Raw genomic sequence first — 24,803 nt, forward strand, 5'->3', positions numbered from 1 at the left:
TAGCCTTGTAAACATCATATCTCATCTTTATACATACTACCAATCAATTTTCTAATAAATTCTAGTGGTAAATTATGCCATTAGATATTAATTTTTAATGTTAATTTGTCATTATTTTTAAGAGGAACAGTTCATTGCATATAAAGATTTTTATAATTTACCTGTTAACTTTCTTTACACTAAAACAAAGGAAAAATTTGGACTTAGTGTTACTTCTAGGTAATTATTTTACTGGTCCGGCCCCCTTGACGTCATATTAGGCCGTATGTGGCCCCCAGACCAAAATAAGATATAATCAATAAGATATAATCAATTATAAGCACATACAATACATAATAATTTTAGTATTATCACAAAGCCTGTCGTAACTCGGTCGGCGATAACCGAGTACTTAGGTAAGTGAGGACCACCGCTTTTCAGTAAAGCCATAGGCGGGTATTATGGGATGTTGCTTTTCGTTTGTCGGGACGTGAAGCAATGATGGCTTTTTGATTTGAATTAGCAGGTATATTTACCAACATTCCACAAAACGAATGGGATGTTTCCAGACATCACACACACACACACACACAGTCCTCAATACACATCTTTGTACAGCAGGACTCCAGTACAGGAATAAAAGAGGGCACTATCTTTCCCACCAGGTTATGAGAAGATTGATATCAGGCCATATTTAATGAAAAGTACAGCCAGGAATTAGATCGACTTCCTAGATTAGCGGCGCAAACTACTTCCTGGCTCCGTAACTTGGTATATTTTAACACCCGCACACTGGCTTCAGTTTTTTGTCCAAACATGCATCATCATCATCATCACCACCTGCTATTTTTATTTTCTTCTACCTAGATAAATGCTAATTCTAAGCGGTGAAGAATTTACTAAGATGTCCTGAAAACCATCGTAAAATTTTTACAATAATGAAAGCTACGAGATATAAATATTTTCAAAAAAACGCGGGATAATGCAAAGACAGTGAGATGACAGCGAGTGAACCTTTCCTGAACACCAGCTTTATTGTTGACGATTTTTCACAGACATCACAAACCCCTTCTGTAAAAAGCAGGAAGTAGTGTCCACGTCCAGCGGCGGCGTCCGTCCGAAGGAACCGCCCGTGGCCGAAAGAAGGGTTTCCTCAACGTAAAAACGTTCGATCGGGGTCGAGGAAAATCAAACGGCAACCGTTGTCACTGTGTGAAAGTGTTGCGTGCCTCCGCCGCGGAACTGCGAATTATTTACAGGAAGCCATCGATCCCCCCCCCGCCCCCACTCCCCGCTTTGCGTCTGACTCGTCCATAATTATTATTAAAACAAGTGTCACATCAAGAGCAGAAAGGTAAAAACCAAAAGCAGACAAATGCAAGAGTCACGGAGGTCACTTCCTGGGCCCGGAGTGGCGGCGGCGGCGGCGCCCGGGGGGGGGGGAGAAGGTCGCCGCTTGACCTTGAGACGATCCCGAAAAAAAACGTCCCCTGGATCACAAGCGCTTAGTTACAGACGCGTTCTGTTTGTGACTGTTAGCGGAGCCTCTGTCATCTCTCCGACAAAAAAAAAAAATAAAAAATAAAAATACAGTAATACTGAAATAGAACATCTCGATAAGCAATAAGCAAATATATTCAACTATACAACCGCTGACGTGTTTCCATTTACAAATCAAATCAGAAAAACGTGACACCGTGATGACCCACGCGCTGCCCGAAAATTCCTGGGGATTGAAAAAAAAAAAACATAAAAATAAAAAAAAAAAAAAAAAAAAGTTTGCGTCATCTGATCTCTCTCACGTGCGCGCACGAAGAGAGACAGAAAGAAGGTACAGCTGATCCAGAAGTACCATTTTTAAATATCTTATATTAACACACCCCAAAAAGCTAAAATTATAATTATCTTTGGAGAGAGAGAGAAAGAGAGATGATAAAGAACATGGGCCTTCTCCTCCTCCATCCATCCATCCATCCGTCCGTCCGTCCGTCTTGTCCTCCCGGCCGAAGCGGGCCCGTCCCCGGCCCGGGGACGGGGGTGGGGGGTTCGTTTCCCGGGAAACGCGGGGCCTCAAGGGTCGAGTCAGGTTTGGGTCGTTGCATAGGCGGACAGTGGGCAGGACCACTGCAACCACTTCAGTTCCAAAGGGACCAGCTGTGTGGGGGTTCGGGGGGGGGTGTCTGCTGTGTGTGTGTGTGTGTGTGTGTGTGTGTGGGGGGGGTTGTCTTGGTCCATGTCCAATCCCTTTGCGCCGGTCGGGCCGGGGATGCTGCTGCGCTGGTCGAAAGCCTCCCGCTCACAAGGTGGACTTCTGGCGTTCGCGTCCGTTTGACGTCTTCTTGACTTTGGAGATGCCCTCCAGCGCCCCCGACTCCGTGACTCTGGACGGCGGAAAGACAAGAGGAGAGGCGTGGGAACGCAAACCGGGAACAACACTTCCCCGGACCTGCGTGACACCGGAGGACGCTAAGAAACTTTTTTGCGGTTCCTTGGATCTTTTCAAGAGCTAGACCGTCCGTGAAGCGGCGCACTTCAACCCATTATTGTTCTCTCCATGCACGGCACGGGTGAACTTCTCTCCAGACGCGCATTTTACGGCGCGTTTCCCTTTTTTATACGGCCCGCCAAACTATTTTCTTTTAATACCGTATTTTCACGACCGTAAGGCGCACCTTACTTAACCCTTGTGAGGTCTTGCGGGTCAAAAGTGACCCACGATCATGTTTAGCTGTAAAAAAAAACACACATTAACCAATTTTTTTTCCAACTTGAAATTTTATGACTTTTCCTAGAGACCCCATAATTAGAAAAAGTGATACTTCTTTTTTGTTTATATTTCCATGTGGGCCGTACACCACTAGGGTACAAAAATTGTCTTATGGGTCATTTTTGACCCGTAGGACAAGGGGAGTAAACACAATGTTAAGATCGCATTTAAAAATAGAGCGGGAGCAAAACTGAGTTTGGTTGTGCTTTATTTAAGTATTGATTACAAAGTAGTAACTCATCAATCAAACCCATCGAAGTCTTCATCCTCGGTTTCTGATTTGAACATCTGCGCTAAATCTCCATCAAACATACTTTCTTCACCGTCAGAGTCACTTTCCGTGCCGGAAACGGTGCCGGCTTTTGCAAAAGCTCAAACAGCGCCGGCGGACACGTTAAGCCCGAGCATCTACAATCCATTCGCAAATTGTGGCGTAACTCAACACACACACACACACACACACACAAGGCGCACTGAACGATAGGGCGCGCCGTACGTTTTGAAGAAAATCTTTGACTTTTATGTGCGCCTTATGGTCGTGAAAATACGGTATTTTAAGAAGTATTTTCAATCAATATTGAATTTAGAAACTCCTTATTTTTTCCCCTTTGTTTCAATTTTGTATGGATGATTACATATAAAATAATGTCGGTACATTTATACGATCATTCATGATTTTAAAGTAAAAAAAAGAAATAAAATGCCAAAAAAATGTAAGGAAATTTTCATTTTGTTCGATTTGTACATGGTACCGAGTTGGCCCGTGCATAAAAATGAAATAAGACATGCGGCCCACTAGCCAAAATAATTGCCCACCCCTGCTCCAGACTGTCCGTGCCGTCTTCCTATTCTTGTTTTAGAGCCGCGGCCCTTCACTTCCGGCGGGAATGCGGCGCTAAAAGCTTCCTCCGCAGGACGCTAAACCCCGGAAGAGCATTTGAGCCGGACGGTTCTTGGACCTTTTCGTCCGAAAAATGTCTTATCTCTTCATTTGAAAGCAGGAAGCCCGATCGGGTGTGAAACACGGGATGCCGGAACCCCGACGTGCGCGCCTTCCCGTTAACCACGGAGGACGAGAAGACTGCCTTACACTTCGTCGGCCTCCACGTCGTCCTCGTCCAAGGGCAGCTGCAAGTAGGGGTTGTTGGACGCCGGCCGGAACTTGTAGCCCGTCAGCACGAAAAAGATCAGGGTCGACACCTCCACCAGAAACTGCGGGGGACACACACACACACACTCAATTCCAGCACCTTCTCCTGGTGGTCATTGCAGGGCGAAGGATGTCTACTCAGCATGTGTGTGTAGTCTTACCTCATAGCACCACTGCCACTGGAAAGGCATGGTGACCTTGAGCAGAATGGCGATGATCCTGGTGAAGTAGATGTAGCACACGATCTGAGGGGGGGGGGGGGGACGCAAAACGCCCGCATTAGCAACGGGTGCCGCTTGGGACGTTGGACGTGTTCACGGTCAACGTGCGCTTTCGCCAGATAGAAGAGAAGAACCGACGACGCTCACCATCACGTAATAGTGCCGGAAGAGCTTGAGCTTCTCCAGATTCACGGCGGCTGGGAGGAGAAAAGTGCAACGTTTAAAAACCCGTGACCCGCAGAACTCTCGAAAAACCATCTGCAGGTCGGGACCTTCACCTTTGCCGTCGGTGTTGGAAGCCTCTTGGAGATGACGGATGGACCTGGAGGGGGGGGGGGGGACATGATTGATCGGTTCAGGCTCAACATGCATGCACGCAAACACACACACACACACACACACACTGACCAGACAACAGGGAAGAGGATGGCTCCGCAGCAGATGAGGTCCACCAGGAAGAGGATCTCCTTCCACATGGCGTACTCGCTGGAGCCTTCCTCCGTGGACTCGATGATGATGTAGGCAACGTTGGCCAGGACCTGCGGAGGGGTCCAGCTGGTCAACCAGGAAATGAACCGTCCCGGTACGCACACACACGCACGCACACACACACCTGCAGCGGTATGACAATCATGAAGATCTTCTTTTCCTTGTCGGATAGGATGTATTTGACGAAGGCCCAGCCGGTGCCGATCAGAGCCAGCGTGATGAACAGCAGCGCCCCTTTCAGCCTGGAAGTCACGTAACAGGAGACTCAAGACACTACCATGGCAACGCTCCCCCCCCCCCACACACACACACACACGGGTCAAACTTACAGGTGTGTGATGTAATACATGACAGCCCAGCCCTCGATGGGATGGCCGTACGTGTTGATGAAGTGATAGTTGATCTGAAACGCAGGAAGTCAGGCGACACTTCAGGTTATTACATCGCAACTTTTTGCAGCACTCGGGACCTTTTTCAGGAACTAAACCAATCAGATGGCACCGGAACCAGGAACGCCGCTCCCACCCTGAGGCAGGGCCTTTTCATTGGTCCATTGCTGCGGATACTTCTCGCCGACTGCGGAGCGCCATGTTGCAGACAATATTGTATCGCTGGTCAGATGCTTTCGTAAACATGGACATAAGTAACAAGAAATGGACCTTCAAAGCTCTTCTGACCTGCTGTGCTGCTGAGGGGCTCATAGAGAGAAGTCAATATTTTAATCTGGCGTTAGCTAACGGCTAGCGGGGTTTTTCACGTGGCGAAGCGGCGCCGGGACACGGAGGATAGCCCGTGGTTATCGTTCCCGCCGCGCAGAACACGGATGAACTTTGCTCCGACTGTGGGAATGGAAAACTAAAAAAGGTTTCTGGAACAGAATTGGGAGCTGTGACATCACTTGGAGGTGAACAGATATGCTTTGTATTTTACATACTGGAATTACCTGCGAGGTCTAAATGCGGAAGTTCCGAAACTCACGTACAAATCATCAAATGCACGGTCAATCGATCCGTGTGTGTGTGTGTGTGTGTGTGTGTGTGAGAGAGAGGCGGGGGTGCACGGCGACACACTCACACTGTGGAAAACCAGGGAGGCCGACTTGGTGAAGGCCAGTGCCGCCATCAGCCAGTGGATTTTAAAGACGCTGTACCTGCAAACACACACGATGGTGATCACAGACGCCGCTTTCAGCCCGTGAAATTCATTCCCGCGTTCAGTCCTGTGTGTGTGTGTGTGTGTGTGTACCTGTGCTTCATGAGTGTGTACAACCACACCATGGCGGCGATGAAGAACACGCCAGCCATGCCCAGGTAGAGGCGCGACAGGGGGATTTCTGCTGCCGACAAGTAGCCGCCAACGTTGTGCTCGGTCATTTCCACCTGCAGAACACATGCAAGTGAGTGCACGCACACACACACACACACACGCGCACACACACACACACACACACACACACACACTCACAGTGACAGAGTAAGAGAGGTCGATTCCAGGCTCAATGTTCTGGCAGTAGTAGAAGTTGAAGTTGTACAGCCCCTCGGCCAGCGAGCCAATCACCAGCTGGAACTGCGGGGGGGAGAAGTGGAAGGACGTCACTGATTGGCTGCCCGTCCCTGCCGGCGGCGGCGGTTCTGCGCCGGCCGTACTCACGTGGAAGCCGTAGGTGCGGTTGACTTTCTGCAGGGCCAGAGTCACCTGCTTGGTCTTCAGGAGCTGCAGGAGAGCAGGATGTCAGATGGCGACGTTCCAGAGCACAGACTGAAAACTGGAAAGGCGAGGAGAAGACGCCGTCTCACCTGGATCTCGCTCTCCTCCGGTTTGGTCGCTTCCACGGCGGGCTTGGTCTTGTCTTGGGTCTGACCTTCCTGCTTGGGGTCGCCGCTCTCTCCATCTTTGCCCGCTGTGTCGACGGGTTTGTTGGCGGTCTCGTCATCCACCGCCTCCTTCTTCGTGTCCGCCACGACGGCACCGTCGGCCGGAGCCTCCCTGCTTTGCCTCGGACCTAGGAAAGAAATGGAGAAACTTCAATTATATCGAGAAAGATGATTAAACTCTGGAGTTCCCAAATGGAGGGGCGGCAGTTAATGATTCACACACTGACCTTTGTCTTTGGCCGCCGTCTCCTCCTTTAACTTCACTATCAAGATGTTGTCCTGGGCTCCGAGGGCCGTCACATTGACGCTACAAAAACAACACGGTTAATAGCCCGAACGCTACATATACAGGACTGACTCCGAAAATTAGAATATTGTGATAAAGTTCTTTATCTTCTGTGATGCAATTACAAAAACAAAAATGTCATACATTCTGGATTCATTACAAATCAACTGAAATATTGCACGCCTTTTATTATTTCAATATTGCTGATTATGGCTTTACTCAAAAATCATGAAAAGGTCATTTTTGGGTTTTTTTTTTCATTTTTTTTTCTGAGACAGTCCTGTATAAAACATCTCAACTCGAGCGCGAAGCGCACACACACACCTCTCGTGCTCGATGTCGATCAGAAAGAGGATCAGCGGCTCGTTGTCAGTTGAATTCTTGAGGGAAAGCGGGCAGGTGTTGGTCTCCTCTGCCTGGAGCAGAGGAAAGAGGACGGTCGGTCAGGTTTCCAACGAGGTTGCCGAAACCTATCTGACCTCGATCTCAAATCACGAAGCCGTGTGCCGGGAGGGCGGCGTCCATCGTCACACCCCAGCTCCACTCACCGTGTAGGACAGGACTCCGCTCACACGGGACCTGGAGAGGGTGAAGCCCACCTGAACACAGGGGTGATAATGGGTTAGAAAGCAGGTGAATACATGATACACACGTTCATAAATGAGAGGTGTGTGCGCGTCTGTCCGATATTTGCTCGGGTTTGCTACTGATGGATAAACTGAGTGTGTCCAGTTAGTGGTCTCGCTGTCGTTTCGGTGACAAATTTCGCCAGATGGTTTCTCTCTCGTGCTGCTCGAAGTGCAAAGCGACAACCAGCCAAACAAACAAACAACAAAAATCGATCCCCTTTAGCTGAGAAACCGGGTTTCTCAAGATCTCCAGAGCCTCACTGTGAGCCCTTCCATGTGAACAGGTAAGGACAAAGTTCAGCTGAAAGGAGAAAATGATGAATAAAAAGAACCTCAAGCAACAGGAAAAATTGGTTTGTCTGTGCTTTTGATATGATCGGCCCTGAGACTATTACGGGATGGTGGTAAATAATAACTGTGTTGTGATGAATACGTGATTCCCCGACGCTGGCTTTCAGGGCCAAACGCTCCAAGCAGGATTTTAGAGCTTGGAATGTCAATTTATATACAGGAATTCATTTGCGATGTCTAAATAGCCCCTTATTATATCAGACGATTGAGTAATTCAGACACAATGAATGAAGCAAGTCCGAATTACTCTTTCCAGGAAATGGCGGACAATAACTACGGCGTTAGACGCCCGTCACTGACGGCAGATCAGCAAGACAGCCAGAGGATGGAGCGGTGGAGATGATGCAGTGAACACTCTGAGAACTGTCAATGGAGAGTGCTGAAAATCAGTATCGGAGCCTTCTGTTAAATAGTTACAAGTTAAATCTATGGGTCATTCAGAGTTTATGGATTTTGAGGGGAAAATGTAGCAATCTCAGTGGCGTACATGAGTGTAAACAATCTTTCTTGACTGCAACAGTGACTGCTAACACCGGGACAAAGTTTTGTTAGTGATAAAATGTGACACAACTTCCTTCTTCAAAGAAACACGTTTTTTTTTTGTCGGCATTATCTGATTTCAAAATACTTCTTCAACTGAAACACATTCTTCAATTAAAATAGTTGTGGGCGGCCTCTGCTCTAATGACAACCACAGTAGAGGTCTTTGCCTCCACCTGTTGGCACAGACCTCAACATAACTAGCGGCTATCTCAAAAATACACCGGAGCACAAGAATACTCATGCGAAGAAAAAACAAAAGAAAGTAGAAACAAAGAGGGTTAACAACAAATGTCTTACGGGGTAGGCGCTGTAGTTCACCACCTGATCGGGCAGCCGAAGGGAATGCAGGCTAACATCCAGAGTCCCGTTAGCATAAAAGCCGAAGGTGTTGAGGTGGACCACGTAGCGGATCTCATTCTGAGGATTGGAGGAATTAGTCAATTTTGAGTTGGTAGAAGAGCCCTAAAAAGCTACGGTGAATTAAATGCATAAAATGGCCATTCATGACAAGAAACACAATGACAACATTGAATGTGAGCCAGCCCCCGGTTACTGGGATACGTAGCAAGCTAGCTATACATAACTCAAGCTTGATAGCATTGCTGCTAGCTAGCTAAAAATCGGCTTTTTCGCCCGGGACATCTCGCCTTACCGCCAGGGTTAGCTTGTGTCTCCTCGCCCCGCATCCAGCCAGCAGGATCAGGAGGAGGAAACCGGCCACAACGCCGCCCCTCCGCGCCGCCGCCATCGTCGAGCAGCAACCGACTTGCTAACGGTAACAAAACTGCGAACGTTAGCAGGCGGCCGTTCTTATCCGGGCGGCTCGCAGTCTCCCGGGGACGTCTCACAAGGCGACGCGGATCCTCTAAGTCGTCAGAATGCACCGTTTAACCGCAACTGAATCGTAAAATCGCGGTCGTTAACTCGATTTCACGCCTCCGTGTTCGCCCGGGGGCTCATCGCAGATGGTAACAACTCGCTGACTGTTAGCCGACGATCGCTTCCTGGTGTCGGGGAGGCAAACAGTCGGCGAGGAGCGGAAGCGCGGGACGTCATACGCCGCGCACTTCCGGGCGTTAAAAATGGACGTTTGTAGTTTTTGACTGAAAGCGCATGACAAGTCAACAGCCGAATTTTCTCTTTTTTTTTAACGAAGAGCAAATCATCAGGAGCGGTGCTGTTCTTAACTCCGCTTCCGAAAGGACGATTTATCAATAATTTCGCTTTTAAATTTTTTATTTTATTTTTTAAAGCAGCTGTGTCAGGTGATCCGGCGTCGCAATGCCAACTTCCGGCACAAAGTGTCGCTACGTTGACCCTCCACGTCATCTTGTCACATGACACGTGGAAACTCGGCCAGTTTACGTTATATGTTTACGACCCTTTTCATCTGCGGAAATACGACAAAAAAATTCACAACGTGTATTTAAAAAAAAAACATTTTATTATTGCACACTTTTTCAAACAATATAAATGAAATACATTGAAAAAATAAGAATTGTTTATTAAATCTTTATTACACAGGGAGTTAAGCTTATTCACCAATTAAAAGTATGGGAGTTGAGTAAGTAAAAAAAAGTTTGCTTGGTGTTTCCTCCTTCACTTTCAAAAATCTTTCTCATTTATTTTTCTATTTTTCTCATTTAGATTTCTTCTTTAAACCCCGCAATGTCACAATTTTCTGCAGGTGGATTAAAAACTCGTAATCTGAAAAGGGAGGAGTGTTGCATGGTTTTCAGGGAGGAATTGAGAAAGGGTCTGGGTGGTCAGGGTGAGCTTCCAGATGATTGGACAACAACAGCTAGTGTTATCAGGGAGACAGGTAGAAGAGTACTTGGTGTGTCATCTGGAAGGAAAGTAGATAAGGAGACTTGGTGGTGGAATGAGGAAGTGCAGGAGTGTATACAGAGAAAGCGGTTAGCGAAAAAGAAGTGGGATACTGAGAGGACTGAAGAGAACAGACAGGAGTTCAGGGAGGTGCGGCGAAAGGTAAAGATAGAGGTAGCAAAGGCAAAACAAAGGGCTTATGATGACCTGTATGCTCGGTTGGATAGTAAGGAGGGTGAGAATGATCTATACAGGTTGGCGAAACAGAGAGATAAAGATGGAAAGGATATACAACAGGTCCGGGTGATAAAGGACAGAGAGGGAAATGTATTGACAGATGCAAGAAGAGTGATGGGAAGATGGAAGGAGTACTTTGAAGAACTGATGAATGTGGAAAATGAAAGAGAGGCAAGGGTAGAAGAGGTGATTATCGTAGACCACAAAGTAGCAAAAATTAGTAAAAGTGAAGTGAGGAAGGCATTGAAGAGGATGAAGAGTGGAAAAGCAGTTGGTCCTGATGATATACCTGTGGAGGTGTGGAAGTGTCTAGGAGAGGCAGCGGTAGATTTTCTGACTAGATTATTCAACAGGATCTTAGAGAGTGAGAAGATGCCTGAAGAATGGAGACAAAGTGTGATGGTGCCTATTTTTAAGAATAAAGGGGATGTGCAGAATTGTGGCAACTACAGAGGGATAAAGTTGATGAGCCATACAATGAAGTTATGGGAAAGAGTAGTGGAAACTAGACTGAGAGCAGAAGTCAGCATTTGTGAACAGCAGTATGGCTTCATGCCTAGGAAGAGTACTACAGATGCAGTATTTGCATTGAGAATGCTAATAGAAAAGTACAGAGAAGGCCAGAGGGAGTTACATTGCGTTTTTGTAGACCTAGAAAAAGCATATGACAGGGTGCCAAGAGAGGAGCTCTGGTATTGTTTGAGGAAGTCTGGAGTGGCAGAGAAGTATGTTAGACTGGTGCAGGACATGTATGCTAGCTGTGAGACACTGGTACGGTGTGCTGTAGGGGTAACAGAGAAGTTCAAGGTGGAGGTGGGACTCCATCAGGGATCAGCTCTGAGCCCCTTCTTGTTCGCAATGGTGATGGATAGGCTGACAGATGAGGTTAGACAGGAATCCCCATGGACCATGATGTTTGCGGATGACATTGTGATCTGTAGTGAGAGCAGACAACAGGTAGAGGAAAATCTTGAGAGGTGGAGGTATGCTCTGGAAAGGAGAGGAATGAAAGTTAGTCGCAGCAAGACAGAATATATGTGTGTGAACGAGAGGAACTCGGGTGGAGCGGTGAGGCTACAGGGAGTGGAGATCAAGAAGCTGGAGGATTTCAGGTACTTAGGGTCAACAGTCCAGAGCAACGGAGAGTGCGGAAAAGAGGTGAAGAGACGGGTCCAAGCAGGTTGGAATGGGTGGAGAAAAGTGTCAGGGGTTCTATGTGATAGAAGACTATCGGCCAGAATAAAAGGAAAGGTGTACAAGACAGTGGTGAGACCAGCGATGATGTATGGACTAGAAACTGTTACAATGACCAAAAGACAGCAGGCAGAACTAGAGGTTGCAGAGATGAAGATGTTGAGGTTCTCTTTGGGAGTGACCAGGATGGATAGGATCAGGAATGAATCTATCAGAGGGACGGCACATGTTCGATGTTTTGGAGAGAAGGTCAGAGAAGCCAGACTGAGATGGTTCGGTCATGTACAGAGAAGAGATAGTGAATATATTGGTAGACGGATGCTGGAATTGGAGCTGCCAGGCAAGAGGTCTCGAGGAAGACCAAAGAGAAGATTTATGGACGTAGTGAGAGAGGATATGAAGGTAGCTGGTGTGAGAGAGGAAGATACAGAGAATAGGGTTAGATGGAGAAAGTTGACTCGCTGTGGCGAACCCTAACGGGAAAAGCCAAAAGAAGAAGAAGAAGAAGAAGAATCTCATAGTCGGACTCTGTCCGTTTTTGTGGCTCCTGCCACGGGACCGGACTTTGTTGTTCAGATTATCATTCAGGGAAAAACGTCACAACGGCCAGGAACTAATCAAGCAAGAATGGTTTATTCAAAGTCAGGAAAATGCATTTACGAGATATCCCGGGCCAGAATGAATGTCACCCCGCGACGATCGTTGGGCTCCTCTAGACACCCGCTGAGACGCGTCCAGTCCAATGTGTAGATGAAGAAGTTCTGGCCCCGATCCAAAGGATCAGGCTCATTTTATACCTTTTGGCCAAAAGGGTCGGAGGGAGTCCTGACAATGACTTCCCCGACCCCCCCGGTTTTACGCTCTCTAGGAGTGCGGCCATCTGGGGTGCGGGGCCTCGTAAACTGCGCTTCGATCAGAGCTGTTGGTCGGAGGAAGTTTTGATAAACTAAACTTGGTTTACGCTCTCTTGGACTGTGAGCACCTGGGTTGTGTAAAACCGCGCTTTGATCGAAGTCGTGGTTCGGAAGAAGTCCTGATAATGACTTCCTCCGACCCCCTGGCTCTAGTCGATTATCCCACGGGGTGTTATTGAAACAGCAGGGTAGCGCATTCCTTCACCTTCCTTCACCAGTCTCGCAGTTACATTTTAACAGTCTTTGTAATTGATAGTGAAATAATGATGTGAGGTTGGAGACTCTATAATTTGACGTAGGAGATTTTGCAAGTCCCTCGTTTGACGTGAGGGACTCCCCACATCACACAAGGACTACAATCAAAATAAGTAAATACAATGAATGTATGCAAACGGCAGGTACTTTACAATTTATGGTAAAGTTATAATTATTCTTCAATTTTCCAACTTCCCGTTGTGGATGTTTATATTCCAGGTGCCTGTGGAACTTCCAGTCACATTTGGGGCGAAGACCAAACCTCCTTCCTGAGCAATGACTGAAGCAGCAGGGGGCGTTGGAGTGGTGGTGGAAGCTGCGGTGGCTCCCGGTCTTGCAGCTGAAGACAGGGAGACGTGTTCAGAAACTAAGAGAGGAACGGGCAACGAGATAAATCCACCTACCGTTGACTCACATTCTGCTTTGTACTTGCTCTCCAGCGTCTCTGCAGAGCCCCTCAAGTTCATGATCTTCAGAATGTCGACGGTGTTCGTCAACGCCTCTGCCTTGCCGCATCGCTCCAGCAGCTTACTGATGGTCTCCATCCGCGAGGTGCCGTCCAGGTGGGCCCTGGGAATCACCCTCGTCAATTGCAGGTGCCACTTGAAGGTCTTGAAGTCATCTTCAGAGAGGTCCTCCAGTGTGGAGAGGAGCAGGATTCGGACTTCCATTTCCCTGCAACACAAACAAGGAATTCCTTCAAAATAATCCAGAAATTAACTACTTAAAGGCACAAATCAGGAAATCAACAACAAAATCTACACATATAATCTTGCAGGTAATGAGTCCCATTGAATCTGACAGAAGCGATTGAGGAAATATGAAATTATAGAAAATATAGAAAATTATATTATATTATATTATAATTACTTATAATTATTAATTATATTTATTAATTATAATTATATTATATTATATTATATTATAATTATATTAATTACATTTATATATTATCATTATATATATTATTATTTATATATCATTAATTATAATTATTATAATTAATTATGTTATATATATTATATATATATATATATATAATTATATTATATAGAAAATTATAGAAAATATGAAATTAATATGACATTATATTTGGAAGGTGTCGAAGAAGGGGTGCACTCCCAATCACATGCCATACAATCACTCGCTTTATGTGAGGTAAATATGTAAATATTTAGATTATACTTTTATACTTTAAAACTTTTTATTCTAATTACATTTTTATTTCATTTTATTCTAAGCTTGTCACTTTCTGTTCTATGCAAGTTATGCTGCAGATGTGTGAATGAGAGGGTGAATAGTTGTACGTCTCTATATGTGGCCCTGTGATTGGTCCAGGGTGAATCCCGCCTCTCGTCCAATCACAGCTGGGATTAGATGTACTTTATCGATCCAAGGATTGTAAAATGATTGGGCAGGATAAAGTCCAGTATACTGAGCAGTAGAGATAATGAATGAATAATTATTACAATAATAAAGTTACATGGCAGAATTCCAGTTTAACCCTCCTCCTGTGTTAGGTTTCTGGTAGCATTCTGGTAGTATTAACGGGTCGGTTTCGACCCGTGTCTTAAATCAGCTTTAAAATACACTAAAAATAAAAACTTAAATTCCAATTCTTTTTCTCATCTCTTGGTTACCTTGTTTAGGCTTCCTTATCCATGAAAATATTGGATTTAAAATTTTTTGTTGTGGTTCTCTGGGCCTTTTTATTGTTATTAGTATACTTCTCGATTTCAATAAAAAACAGAAGAATTAACCTCAAGAGAATAATATAAATAAATTAAAGGATGTTGTGTTACCAGAATATTGGTAAGGGGTATAGAACACATCTCTGAAATGAATTTGTTGATTTATTTTTTTCATTTTAAAATTTTTAACTATAGTAACATCTATGGTGTTATGGGTCATTTTCGACCCATATATATTTTCTTCAAGAAAATGCAAAGAAACAAAAAAATGTCAGCAATAGGACTTTAAAATGAACACACTGAAACACAGGACAGGTCATAACACAAAATATCATTGGCCATCTTCTGGTCATACGCTGGCAAGCGTAGGTGGCTGTCAGCTCGTCCAGGTTGTCCACTCCTCCTTTGTTTTTATTATAGTCAAGGATTATTGTGGGCTTTTTATCACTTCCTGATGACACAACTGCAGCTTTGTGAAGAGCAGACAGAAGTATCACATTCTGTCTTCTTTTTGGACAATATGAGACAACAGTGATGGTGTCTTTAAATGCAAACTTGGAGGAAAGTGGAACCCTGTCTTTCACCTGCACGATTTCAGCAGGCTGTCATCGTGTTGGCTGACAATGCATTTATGATTTAAATTTTGGCTATAATTATTGATTTGTAATCTTATTTTTATACCCGGGTCGAAACCGACCCTAACACTACAAAGGACATAATTTTAACAAGAGCATTTTATATTGAAAAAAAATGTTTTTGCTGAATTTTGTTGAAATCAAGGTTCCTGACAAAGTCAAGAAGCCTTGATGCAATAAAAAAATTTTAAGTGATTATTTTATGCATTTAACCCTCTCAGGCTCAAATTAAGTTGTGGCGTAATTAGCTAAGTAGCATTTAGCTGTCGCATTTAGCTGGCAACCCTATCACTCCTGTGATAGGGTCGCCAGCGACCCGTTTTTCGTTTTTAATGATTTTTTTCCTATAACGGTAATAATGTGGGTGCGAGATTATCATGGGGTGAATGGCGGTGGCGGAATGAGGCACTACTGCAACTCTTTTGAAAGCTCTCTTGTCCTATTAGCTGCTCGGCTAACGTTAGCTTGCTAATGTGCTAGCTGGGGAAGGTCCACGTAGACAGAAATGCCTTTGCAGCCTAGGTATCCTGGGATTCATTGGAGAATGATGTCCCAGATGAGTTGATCCCCAATGGTGGAGTTATTAAAAACAGTAAAAGCTCTATTAAAGTGCTTATTATGCATTAATACATACTTTCATAATTGTTTGAGGAGTTTCTCAGTCATCCAGGCCATGGTGAACGCTCGTCGAAATCTTCTTGTCTCGGCAACTGGGCTTGAATTTCTTCGCTTGAAGATATTTCACCCCTCATCCGAGACGCTTCTTCAGCTAATTTTTCCGTCAAGAACACACACACACACACATACGCTTGCGGCCCACTTACCTCGATGCGGGTTCGACTGCTGCTTGGCGAGGCAACAACAGGAAGCTCCCCTCCGGATAAGTTGCAAGTACCAAGTTACTCTTCTTCCTTTTCTTGGTCCAACCCATTCGCACATGCGCAGAGGCCAAACACTTGCTTCCTCCATATCATGCACGTATGTTTGTGTGTGTGGAGATAAACCCGTTGCCTTCACCCTGCCGTTGGTGTTGTTTGTTTACGATCTATGGAGTTGTGATTTAAAATCAATAATCAGTGTATTTCCTCTGTTATTGACCTGTGCAATTATGGACAGGTACAAATACCTTTTTGGAAGACTTGCACTTTTCTAAGGTAATGTTTTATTTAGGTTTTATTAATGCTTTATGTAGGCGTAACACCTTTTCATTGTTAAACTCCAGCATTAGAAAACAATCAAATGACACAACTTTTGTACCGAGACGCCTCTTGACTTTTCAAACAAAAAATGAAATTCCAGTAGCAAATACTTGGCGGTTGTTGTTTTGTTTTTTTTTAGGGTTGGGGTCCTCATGAACGTTCCGGTTGGAATAAAGAGGCTGAAAATAGCTCCATATGTCAATATGTGGAAGGGAGTAACAATGAGAGACATTCAGATACATTTCCAGCAGAGCGGTGACCATCAGCAAATAACATCTCACGTCCAGACACTCTATTGTTACACAGCTTTCACCTGGCAACGTCTTTTCATACATCTGCACGTATAAATATATTTATATGATATTAATGATCTGATGATTGATCGGTGACCTGATGACTTAGTGTCTCCCTTCCTTTCCGCTGACTGGGCGATGGTGACGTAGCACCACTTGGGATTTAATATCTATTGTGCTGATAATGTGGGCTTTTCTGACAATACACACACACACACACACACACACACACACATCGTATGCCTTCTTGCCCTCTGTGTTGTAGGACGACGCCGCATTATTCTTGACCCTGCCTTCCTTCCTCTCTCTATTTGCCAGTGGAGAACGCCCATGGTGGATTTTACAGGCCGGAGCCAAAGGAATCGCTTGATCATCAGCTTCAAAACACACACACCCACACATGCGCGCACACACAGGCTCATAAAGCGAGGAAAGTTCCGTGTGTTTTCACAGAAGTCTCAGGCCGTCGTCACAGGCGGTTTGGTTTTTCTGTGGCTGGGTTGTGTTTTTTTTTTTTTTGGAGACAGGTGAAGGGATGTGTCCTCCAGGATGGACGGCGCCGCCGCTAATGCTGGCGATGCTGTTTTTTCGCCTGCTCAGCTCAGGTGAGTGAAGCGGTGACTCGACCTGGCGGGATGGACGGACAGTCATTTTCAGTCCCATTTATCACTTTTCAAGACGCCCCTCTAAAACACTTACCACCTGTGTTTATTTTACCACATGGTTAGTACGATGCGTTCAGGGACCTTTTCAGATCGCGGGAAATCTGGATTCTATTACTCTTTAAAAGTATTTGCGACGCGGCTGGGGGTGAAAGTTGGACAGGGAGGTAGACGATTGCACCTGTTTTTCACGTGGGAGCTGAACCCCCTATACATGTATGTATATTATAATATTATATGTTCAGGAAGATAGCTCTGGCTTGCATTTACCTGCGAGACAATTTCCTCGCTTCGATTGTTGACGTATCAGCTGATACGTGGAGACACCTTGCTCATCCATACACGGCATTCCACACTGCGAAAAGCAATATGGATGAGTTTATTTACCGTTTATAAATGACAAATATAGTTCCCCGCAAATAATTGATTGACAACCAACCATGTCATACATCTCCGGTGCTGCGCATCGCGACCTCCGACCCCAGCCCATGCAGCAAATCAACCCGCCCATCTGTAGCATTTAGGCCAGGGTTGTCAAACTTTTACCGACCCACCAGGGGGTCCAATCCGGCCCATGGAATAAATCTACAATTTGAAAAAATACATAAGAATCGTGAAATACTTTTTAAATAAAAATGCAGTTCCTATATTGTCTGCTAGCAGTGCAATGTGTTAGCAACACGGCACAACTCTATGTGACTCACAACTCCCAGCAGATGGCAACAATGCGGTTTCCAGGTCTGTAAATAGCATTTTTATTTATTGTTCGAAATTGACCTGCTTACACGCTCATCAGCAAGATGTCGTTGTCAGAAAAGAGAAAAGTGGACATGGAGCGTAGGATTTTCCACTTCTTATTTGTTGGTCGAGGCTCATAAGAAGGACGTATGCTCGGTGTGGATGCAGCGAGTTTCGGTGCCACGATGAGACTCGCCGTGGAGAAAAATACAACGAAATGAAGTGAGAAGACAGAAGCGAAGCATAGCGTTCATGAATCTCTGGTTGTTCATCATGTATTTTTTAAAGGAACAGTTAGTTACATTAATTACAAAATTTTTATCTGCAATGGGGGGGTTGACTCTGCAAGGCGGGGCTGGATCCGTGGGTGAGGTCATCCGATAGGCAGAAGGAGCTGGGAGGAACAATGGTGGCGGAGAAAAGAGCAGGGAATCCTCTGGACTTGGGCAGGGTGTCCTTCCTTCCTCAGAGGAACACGCTGGGTGGACTCGGCGTGCCGTCGAACAATGGTCCGCAATGGATCAGCGAAAAACAGTATTATTTCAAGAGATGGCAAAATCCACTTGACCCCGAACCCCTGCCCACTTCTTCTGCGACCCTGTTTTTGGGAAGAAACAGAAAGTGACTCCCGGCTCCGGCGGGGCCAAACCTTGGTGCCATCCATCCGGGATCTAGCGGGGGTCAAAGGTCATTGGTGCCGTCATCCGTTTGTTTTGGATTTGTTTCCACGGCGTTGTGGCTTCAGTAGTATTCATTCATTCTTTAAACAGCTTATCCTGCAATCAGGTTCTGAGTGACATTGATCGCCCGATATTTTCCATTAATGTATGATCTCTGTCCCCGCTTTCCATGCGCACGCCAGCTCCGTCCCTCCCGCTGCAGATCTCACCGTCCTCTTCTTTCCCACTCCTGTCGCACGGCGGCGCCAGCTCCCAAAGATCGGTCTGCAGCAAGCTGAGGATCTCCCCCTCCGCCCTGGTGGTCAGGTATGGGAGCGTACCGGTGTACAGTCAAATCCTCCGTCATTTCCGCGACCCCCTTCTTGTAACCCGCATGAACTCTCTCGTCGAAAAGGTTCGGGGATCCGGCCGAGGTGAACTGCTCCTCATTGAGTGGGGACTTCAGCCGCCTGGGATGGGAGGTTTCGTCGGTAGGACGCTTCATGATCACTCCGATTTCTCTGCGCCGTGAATAACTACAGCTGCTGCGTTTACAATGAATTATCCACGGCTTTAATGCTAGCAAAGCTAAAGGAGTTGACCAGCCGGCGTGATCATTGCTAACCAAGTGCAGGCAGAGAACGACATCGTACTCTAAAAGAGATGTTTGCAGGGGGATCCGCCCCCCTGGATCCACCATGACAACCCAGGTTCAGTCCACGTTGTCAACAAACGCTGTCCAAAAGCATACCGAATTGACAAATTAAGAGATACTCATTGTGTGAGATTGCTTTTAGCCAAAATGGCTGTCAGAACCAACTGTATGTACAGCAATTTAATCTCCACTTTGCAATCAGGTGACCTACAATGGGAAATACGCTAATGGTTACCAGGGCAACCAGGTCTATAACATCAACTGCGAGCAGCCTTGCGTAGAACCGTTATCGGGACCACGCTAACATTAGCATCCTGCTAAAAAGTATTCTCGCCGACCACTCCAGGGTGTTCCCTACATCACGGAGGAACCCTTCCTGGTCTGGAGGGTGGAGGAGATGACCGACTGGAACATCCAGCTCATCTGCTACACGCTTTCCGACCTGTCCGACCAGTGCTATCACAACCTCTCCGTCGTCATCTACAGTGAGCGCACCTCCATTTTTATTTCTCACGTCCTGGTGAAATGGTCTGTAGGAACTGTCTCACGTCAACGTCCGCCATTCGTCCGTAGAGCCTCCCGACAGCGTGTCCATCAGCTTCGTCAACCACACCGGGCCAATGTTGGAGGGCCATCAGTACACGCTGGAGTGCACCGTCAGGGGCGCCGCCCCCGCCCAAAGCCTAGTGGTGACCTTCTACGGGGGGCAGAAGCCACTGGGCGTCCTCAACTCCGACAGCATAGAGAAGATGCCGGTGAACGAGAGCTTCAGTCTCAACATCTACCCGAGTAAGGAGGACGACGGGGTGCAGTACTGGTGCGAGGCCAAGCTACAACTGGGACCGGCCGGACCGCAGCCCCCCCTGGAGGTGAAGTCCCAGAAGGTCACTGCGACAGTCCTACGTGAGTGACCCTTCCTATTTATGGAGCTCTTCAGGGGCCACCACTTACTCCGTCCCCATCTCTCCTCTGCTCTCACACCAACTAGCTTCATGTCCTCTTTCTTGTCCTTAGTGGTCTTCCTCCAGGCCTCCTCTGACATCAGCACCCTTCTTGTAATGCCCAAACCAGCACAGCCTGACTTGTATCTCCAGAACGACTAACTTGTACCCTCCCTCTCATGGACTCACTCCTGATCTTCTCCATCCTCTCCACTCCCAAAGAGGAACCTCCACATTGTCTCTGCCTCCTATCTTCTCCTCCGTGTCTCCGAGGCACTACTTTATCATCCATTCCAACCTGCTTGCATTCGTTTCTCCACCCCTTCCATGGCTCAGGACGGTAAATTCTCCACCTTCAACTTCACCCTTGTAGCCTCACTGTTCCCCCAGGGTCCTTCTTGTTCACGTAGACGACCTTCATTCCTTTCCTTTCCAGAAGCATACCTCCACCTCTCTAGATTATCCTCGACTGAAAAGGTTTTTTGTCTTTTTTTAACCCGCCCACTATGAAGAGGTTAGTCAGCCATCCATGCGTATGCTGGACGACATCCAGCAAACGCATAGCGTACGCGAAGAGACCGTACAAACATTTGTCTAATTGTTCACCAATGCTTGTTTACAAACATACAAACATCTGCGATGGCGGGGTTGACTCTGCAAGGCGGGGCTGGATCCGTGGGTGAGGTCATCCGAAAGGCAGAAGGAGCTGGGAGGAACAATGGTGGCGGAGAAAAGAGCAGGGAGTCCTCTGGACTTGGGCAGGGTGTCCTTCCTTCCTCAGAGGAACACGCTGGGTGGACTCGGCGTGCCGTCGAACAATGGTCCACAATAGATCAACTAAAAACAGTATTATTTCAAGGGATGGCAAAAGCCACTTGACCCTGACCCCCCGCCCACTTCCTCCACGCCCCCTTTATGGGAAGAAACAGAAAGTGACTCACGGCTCCGGCGGGGCCAAACCTTGGTGCCATCCATCCGGGATCTAGCGGGGGTCAAAGGTCATTGGTGCCGTCATCCGTTTGTTTTGGATTTGTTTTCACTGCGTTGTGGCTTCTGTAGTATTCATTCATTCTTTAAACAGCTTATCCTGCAATCAGGTTCTGAGTGACATTGATCGCCCGATATTTTCCATTAATGTATGATCTCTGTCCCCGCTTTCCATGCACATGCCAGCTCCGTCCCTCCCGCTGCAGATCTCACCGCCCTCTTCCGTCCCGCTCATGTCACCCGCCGTCGGCGGCTCCCCAAGATCGGGCTGCAGCAAGCTGAGGATCTCCCCCTCCGCCCTGGTGGTCAGGTATGGGAGCGAACCGACGGACAGTCCGATCCACCGTCGTCTCCGCGACCCCCTTCTTGTAACCCGCATGAACTCTCTCGTCGAGAAGGTTCGGGGATCCGGCCGAGGTGAACTGCTCCTCATTGAGTGAGGACTTCGGCTACCTGGGATGGGAGGTCCCGTCGGTAAGACACTTCATGGTCACTACAATTTCTCTGCGTCATGAATAACTACAGCTGCTGCGTTTACAATGCATTATTTACGCCTTTCATGGAGTGGCGGAATGCTAGCAAAGCTAAAGGAATGTGAATTGGAGGTGATTAGCCAGCGTGATCATTGCTAACCAAGTGCAGGCGCAGAACGACATCGTACTCTAAAAGAGATGTTTGCAGGGGATCGACCAAGACAAACCAGGTTCAGTCCATGTTGTCAACAAATGCTGTCCAAAAGCATACCGTATTGACAAATTAAGAGATACTCATTGTGTGAGATTGCTTTTAGCCAAAACAGCTGTCAGAACCAACCGTTTGTACAGCAGCTTGATCTCCACTTTGCAATCAAGTGACTTACGATGGGATATATGCCATCAGTTACCAGGGCAACAAGGTCTAAAACGTCAACGCCTTGCGTAGAACTATCCATCTGGGTTGGCATGCAAAAAGGACGGGCTAGTTGTTAGCAGTGTTATCGGGACCAGCATCCTGCTGAAAGTATTCTCGCCTACCACTCCAGGGTGATCCCCTCATCACAGCGGAACCCTTCCTGGTCTGGAGGGTGGAGGAGATGACCGACTGGAACATCCAGCTCATCTGCTACACGCTTTCCGACCTGTCCGACCAGTGCTATCACACGCTCTCCGTCGTCATCTACAGTGAGCGCACCTCCATTTTTATTTCTCACGTCCTGGTGAAATGGTCGGGTAGGAACTGTCTCACGTCAACGTCCGCCATTCGTCCGTAGAGCCTCCCGACAGCGTGTCCATCAGCTTCGTCAACCACACCGGGCCAATGTTGGAGGGCCATCAGTACACGCTGGAGTGCACCGTCAGGGGCGCCGCCCCCGCCCAGAGCCTAGTGGTGACCTTCTATAGGGGGCAGAAGCCACTGGGCGTCTTCACCTCCGACAGCATAGAGAAGATGCCGGTGAACGAGAGCTTCAGTCTCAACATCTACCCGAGTAAGGAGGACGACGGGGTGCAGTACTGGTGTGAGGCCAAGCTACAACTGGGACCGGCCGGACCGCAGCCCCCCCTGGAGGTGAAGTCCCAGAAGGTCACTGCTTCAGTCCTGTGTGAGTGACCCTTCCATTTTATAGGGCTCTTCAGGGGCCACCACTTACTCCGTCCCCATCTCTCCTCTGCTCTCACACCAACTAGCTTCATGTCCTCTTTCTTGTCCTCAGTGGTCTTCCTCCAGGCCTCCTCTGACATCAGCACCCTTCTTGTAATGCCCAAACCAGCACAGTCTGACTTGTATCTCCAGAACGACTAACTTGTGCCCTCCCTCTCATGGACTCACTCCTGATCTTCTCCATCCTCTCCACTCCCAAAGAGGAACCTCCACATCGTCTCTGCCTCCTATCTTCTCCTCCGTGTCTCCGAGGCACTTCTTCATCCATTCCAACCTGTTTGCATTCGTAACTCCACCTCTTCTCCTCTCTCCATGGATCTGAACGGTACAGTCTCCACCTTCATCTTCACCCCGTAGCCTCACTGTTCCCCCGGGGTCCTTCTTGTTCACGTGGCCGACCTTCATTCCTTTACTCTCCAGGAGCATACCACCACCCCTCTTATCCTCTACCTCCACCTCTCTTATCCCCTACCTGCTCCCACTACAGATCACAATGCCATCTGCAAATACCATAGTCCACAGGGATTGGACTGCTTGGGAGCCATAACGAAGGGCAAAAGGGTGTCCCCAAAAGAAGGCAAATGTAGTGCAATCCAATATTGCGTACAACCGGCACACATAAACAAAGCTGCTAACATGCTGCACGATAGCGTATTCATCTGCTAACTAGTTCCTGCGCAAAATTAGTTTCATCACAAATGTTTTTGTGAACTTTGATGGCCCTCTCAGAGCCAAAGACCCTAAGTCTGATTGGTGACAGAAATGGTATGCTTGGCAAGGTCCAATTGGGCAAAAGGCAAACACCTTTGAGGGGTTTGTTAGTTGTGTCTAAACAACTTGTGGTGGCATCTAGTAGAGTGCAAGAGAGCAGCAACAACAAAAAATATAGGTTCAGTCCTGTGACACCAACCCAACCCTGACCACCTTCTGTCTCGCCCACAGACGGCCCGCTGCTTCTGTGCCCAAAGAAGCTCCATTTGAGGGTGGGGCAGCGCCTGGGCTGCAACATCAGGGGGAACCCCCGCCCCAAAGTCACCTGGATCAGAGACGGGCAGCCGTTCATCCCGTCCACCAATGTGAGCCAGGAACACGCCGGGAAATACACGGTGGTGGCCGAGGGGCTCATCGGGCTGACGAACTGCACGGTGGAGGTGGAGGTCCTCAACGATGGCGGTGAGTTCACGCAAAGCGGATAAAACGGCGTTTACTCCGCTAAAATTCAGACACCTGGTATCCATGGAGATAATCTCTCTCCTCTCTCTAGGAAACACGAGCAGCATACACTTCCTGGTGCCACTGCTGCTTCTCCAGACTCTGCACTTCCTGTAGAAACGTTCTCCAGTCAGGGACAATCCTCAGATTGTGTAAATCTTGCTGTACAGTAAAAGAAATAATCCCAATTTTGGGGCTTCTGCCCAGGTACTTGTTGCGCCCAAAGTCCACGAAACATCTCCGCGTCTTGAAAAAAAAGTAAAAATGTGCGCAGAGAAGCTCCTGAACGTCTTGTCGGTGCGTTCACGTCCGGTTCCAGAAGCTCCTAAGCTGCAGGTCGACAGACATCGAAAGCAAAAAGCGTCACGTAATGCAAGAATCTTTATTTTAATCCATTCATAAAGTAAACAACTGGAACCGTGGGGAGGGCTTTCTCTTCTCCAGGGGTCAGCGCCTCACCCTGAGGAGACCAAACCGCCATGGCTCATCTCACTGGTCTCCACAAGAAACAAAATTCGCCAGATGTCCAACGCCACCTTCGGGGGAGCAGGTGTTGGTCCAAGAAGTGCACGTTTCTGACGGAGAGGACAAAGGAAATGTGAAGAAAAAAAAATATATAATAGCCGGACTCTGGACGGGCAGCCTGCAGTTGCACTGTCTGACCACAAGGGGGCGCCGCTCTGGTTTCCAGTGTTGAAATTCCTTTTTTTATGCTTTGTGTCAAACGATTCTATCACGTCTTTGTATGAATCGAAACATTAAAAGCGACGTACGTGT

General features: G+C 47.2%; 3 protein-coding genes across 4 annotated transcripts; 1 reads left to right on the top strand and 2 right to left on the bottom strand.

Annotated features, from left to right (window-relative positions):
* Window positions 1-1,596: 1,596 nt before the first annotated feature.
* Window positions 1,597-9,274, bottom strand: LOC147228113 (protein GPR108-like). 2 transcript variants are annotated; one of them, XM_086156334.1, is made up of 18 exons: window positions 8,942-9,274; window positions 8,587-8,706; window positions 7,315-7,365; window positions 7,091-7,182; window positions 6,708-6,787; window positions 6,403-6,608; window positions 6,257-6,319; window positions 6,071-6,172; window positions 5,852-5,985; window positions 5,681-5,756; window positions 4,936-5,009; window positions 4,731-4,848; window positions 4,526-4,656; window positions 4,396-4,439; window positions 4,265-4,314; window positions 4,058-4,141; window positions 3,837-3,958; window positions 1,597-2,360 (listed from the first exon to the last, which is right to left on the bottom strand). In XM_086156334.1, the coding sequence occupies exons 1-18, from the start codon at window positions 9,035-9,037 to the stop codon at window positions 2,276-2,278; spliced, it is 1,728 nt and encodes a 575-aa protein (XP_086012460.1). In that variant the 5' UTR covers window positions 9,038-9,274; the 3' UTR covers window positions 1,597-2,275. The 2 variants fall into 2 exon arrangements, 1 of the variants encoding a protein (XP_086012460.1); XR_015106893.1 differs by having other exon boundaries at window positions 2,343-2,360; window positions 4,058-4,115.
* A 2,650-nt stretch (window positions 9,275-11,924) lies between these two features.
* On the bottom strand, window positions 11,925-15,954 carry LOC147228114 (interferon-inducible protein AIM2-like). The gene is made up of 3 exons (XM_086156361.1): window positions 15,867-15,954; window positions 13,132-13,391; window positions 11,925-13,056 (listed from the first exon to the last, which is right to left on the bottom strand). The coding sequence occupies exons 2-3, from the start codon at window positions 13,385-13,387 to the stop codon at window positions 12,896-12,898; spliced, it is 417 nt and encodes a 138-aa protein (XP_086012487.1). The 5' UTR covers window positions 13,388-13,391; window positions 15,867-15,954; the 3' UTR covers window positions 11,925-12,895.
* Window positions 15,955-16,910: 956 nt separating this feature from the next.
* Window positions 16,911-24,802, top strand: LOC147228115 (intercellular adhesion molecule 3-like). Its single transcript, XM_086156360.1, has 11 exons — window positions 16,911-17,139; window positions 18,797-18,920; window positions 19,009-19,084; window positions 19,595-19,733; window positions 19,822-20,151; window positions 21,363-21,486; window positions 21,575-21,650; window positions 22,198-22,336; window positions 22,426-22,755; window positions 23,757-23,987; window positions 24,079-24,802. Exons 1-11 carry the CDS (start codon window positions 17,070-17,072, stop codon window positions 24,141-24,143), a joined length of 1,704 nt encoding a protein of 567 aa, XP_086012486.1. The 5' UTR covers window positions 16,911-17,069; the 3' UTR covers window positions 24,144-24,802.
* Window position 24,803: the final 1 nt, after the last annotated feature.

Source organism: Fistularia commersonii, chromosome 12 (assembly GCF_037954325.1).
Source record: "Fistularia commersonii isolate RoL2024-O1a breed Wild chromosome 12, RoL_Fcom_v1.0, whole genome shotgun sequence".
Lineage (NCBI taxonomy): Eukaryota > Metazoa > Chordata > Actinopteri > Syngnathiformes > Fistulariidae > Fistularia > Fistularia commersonii.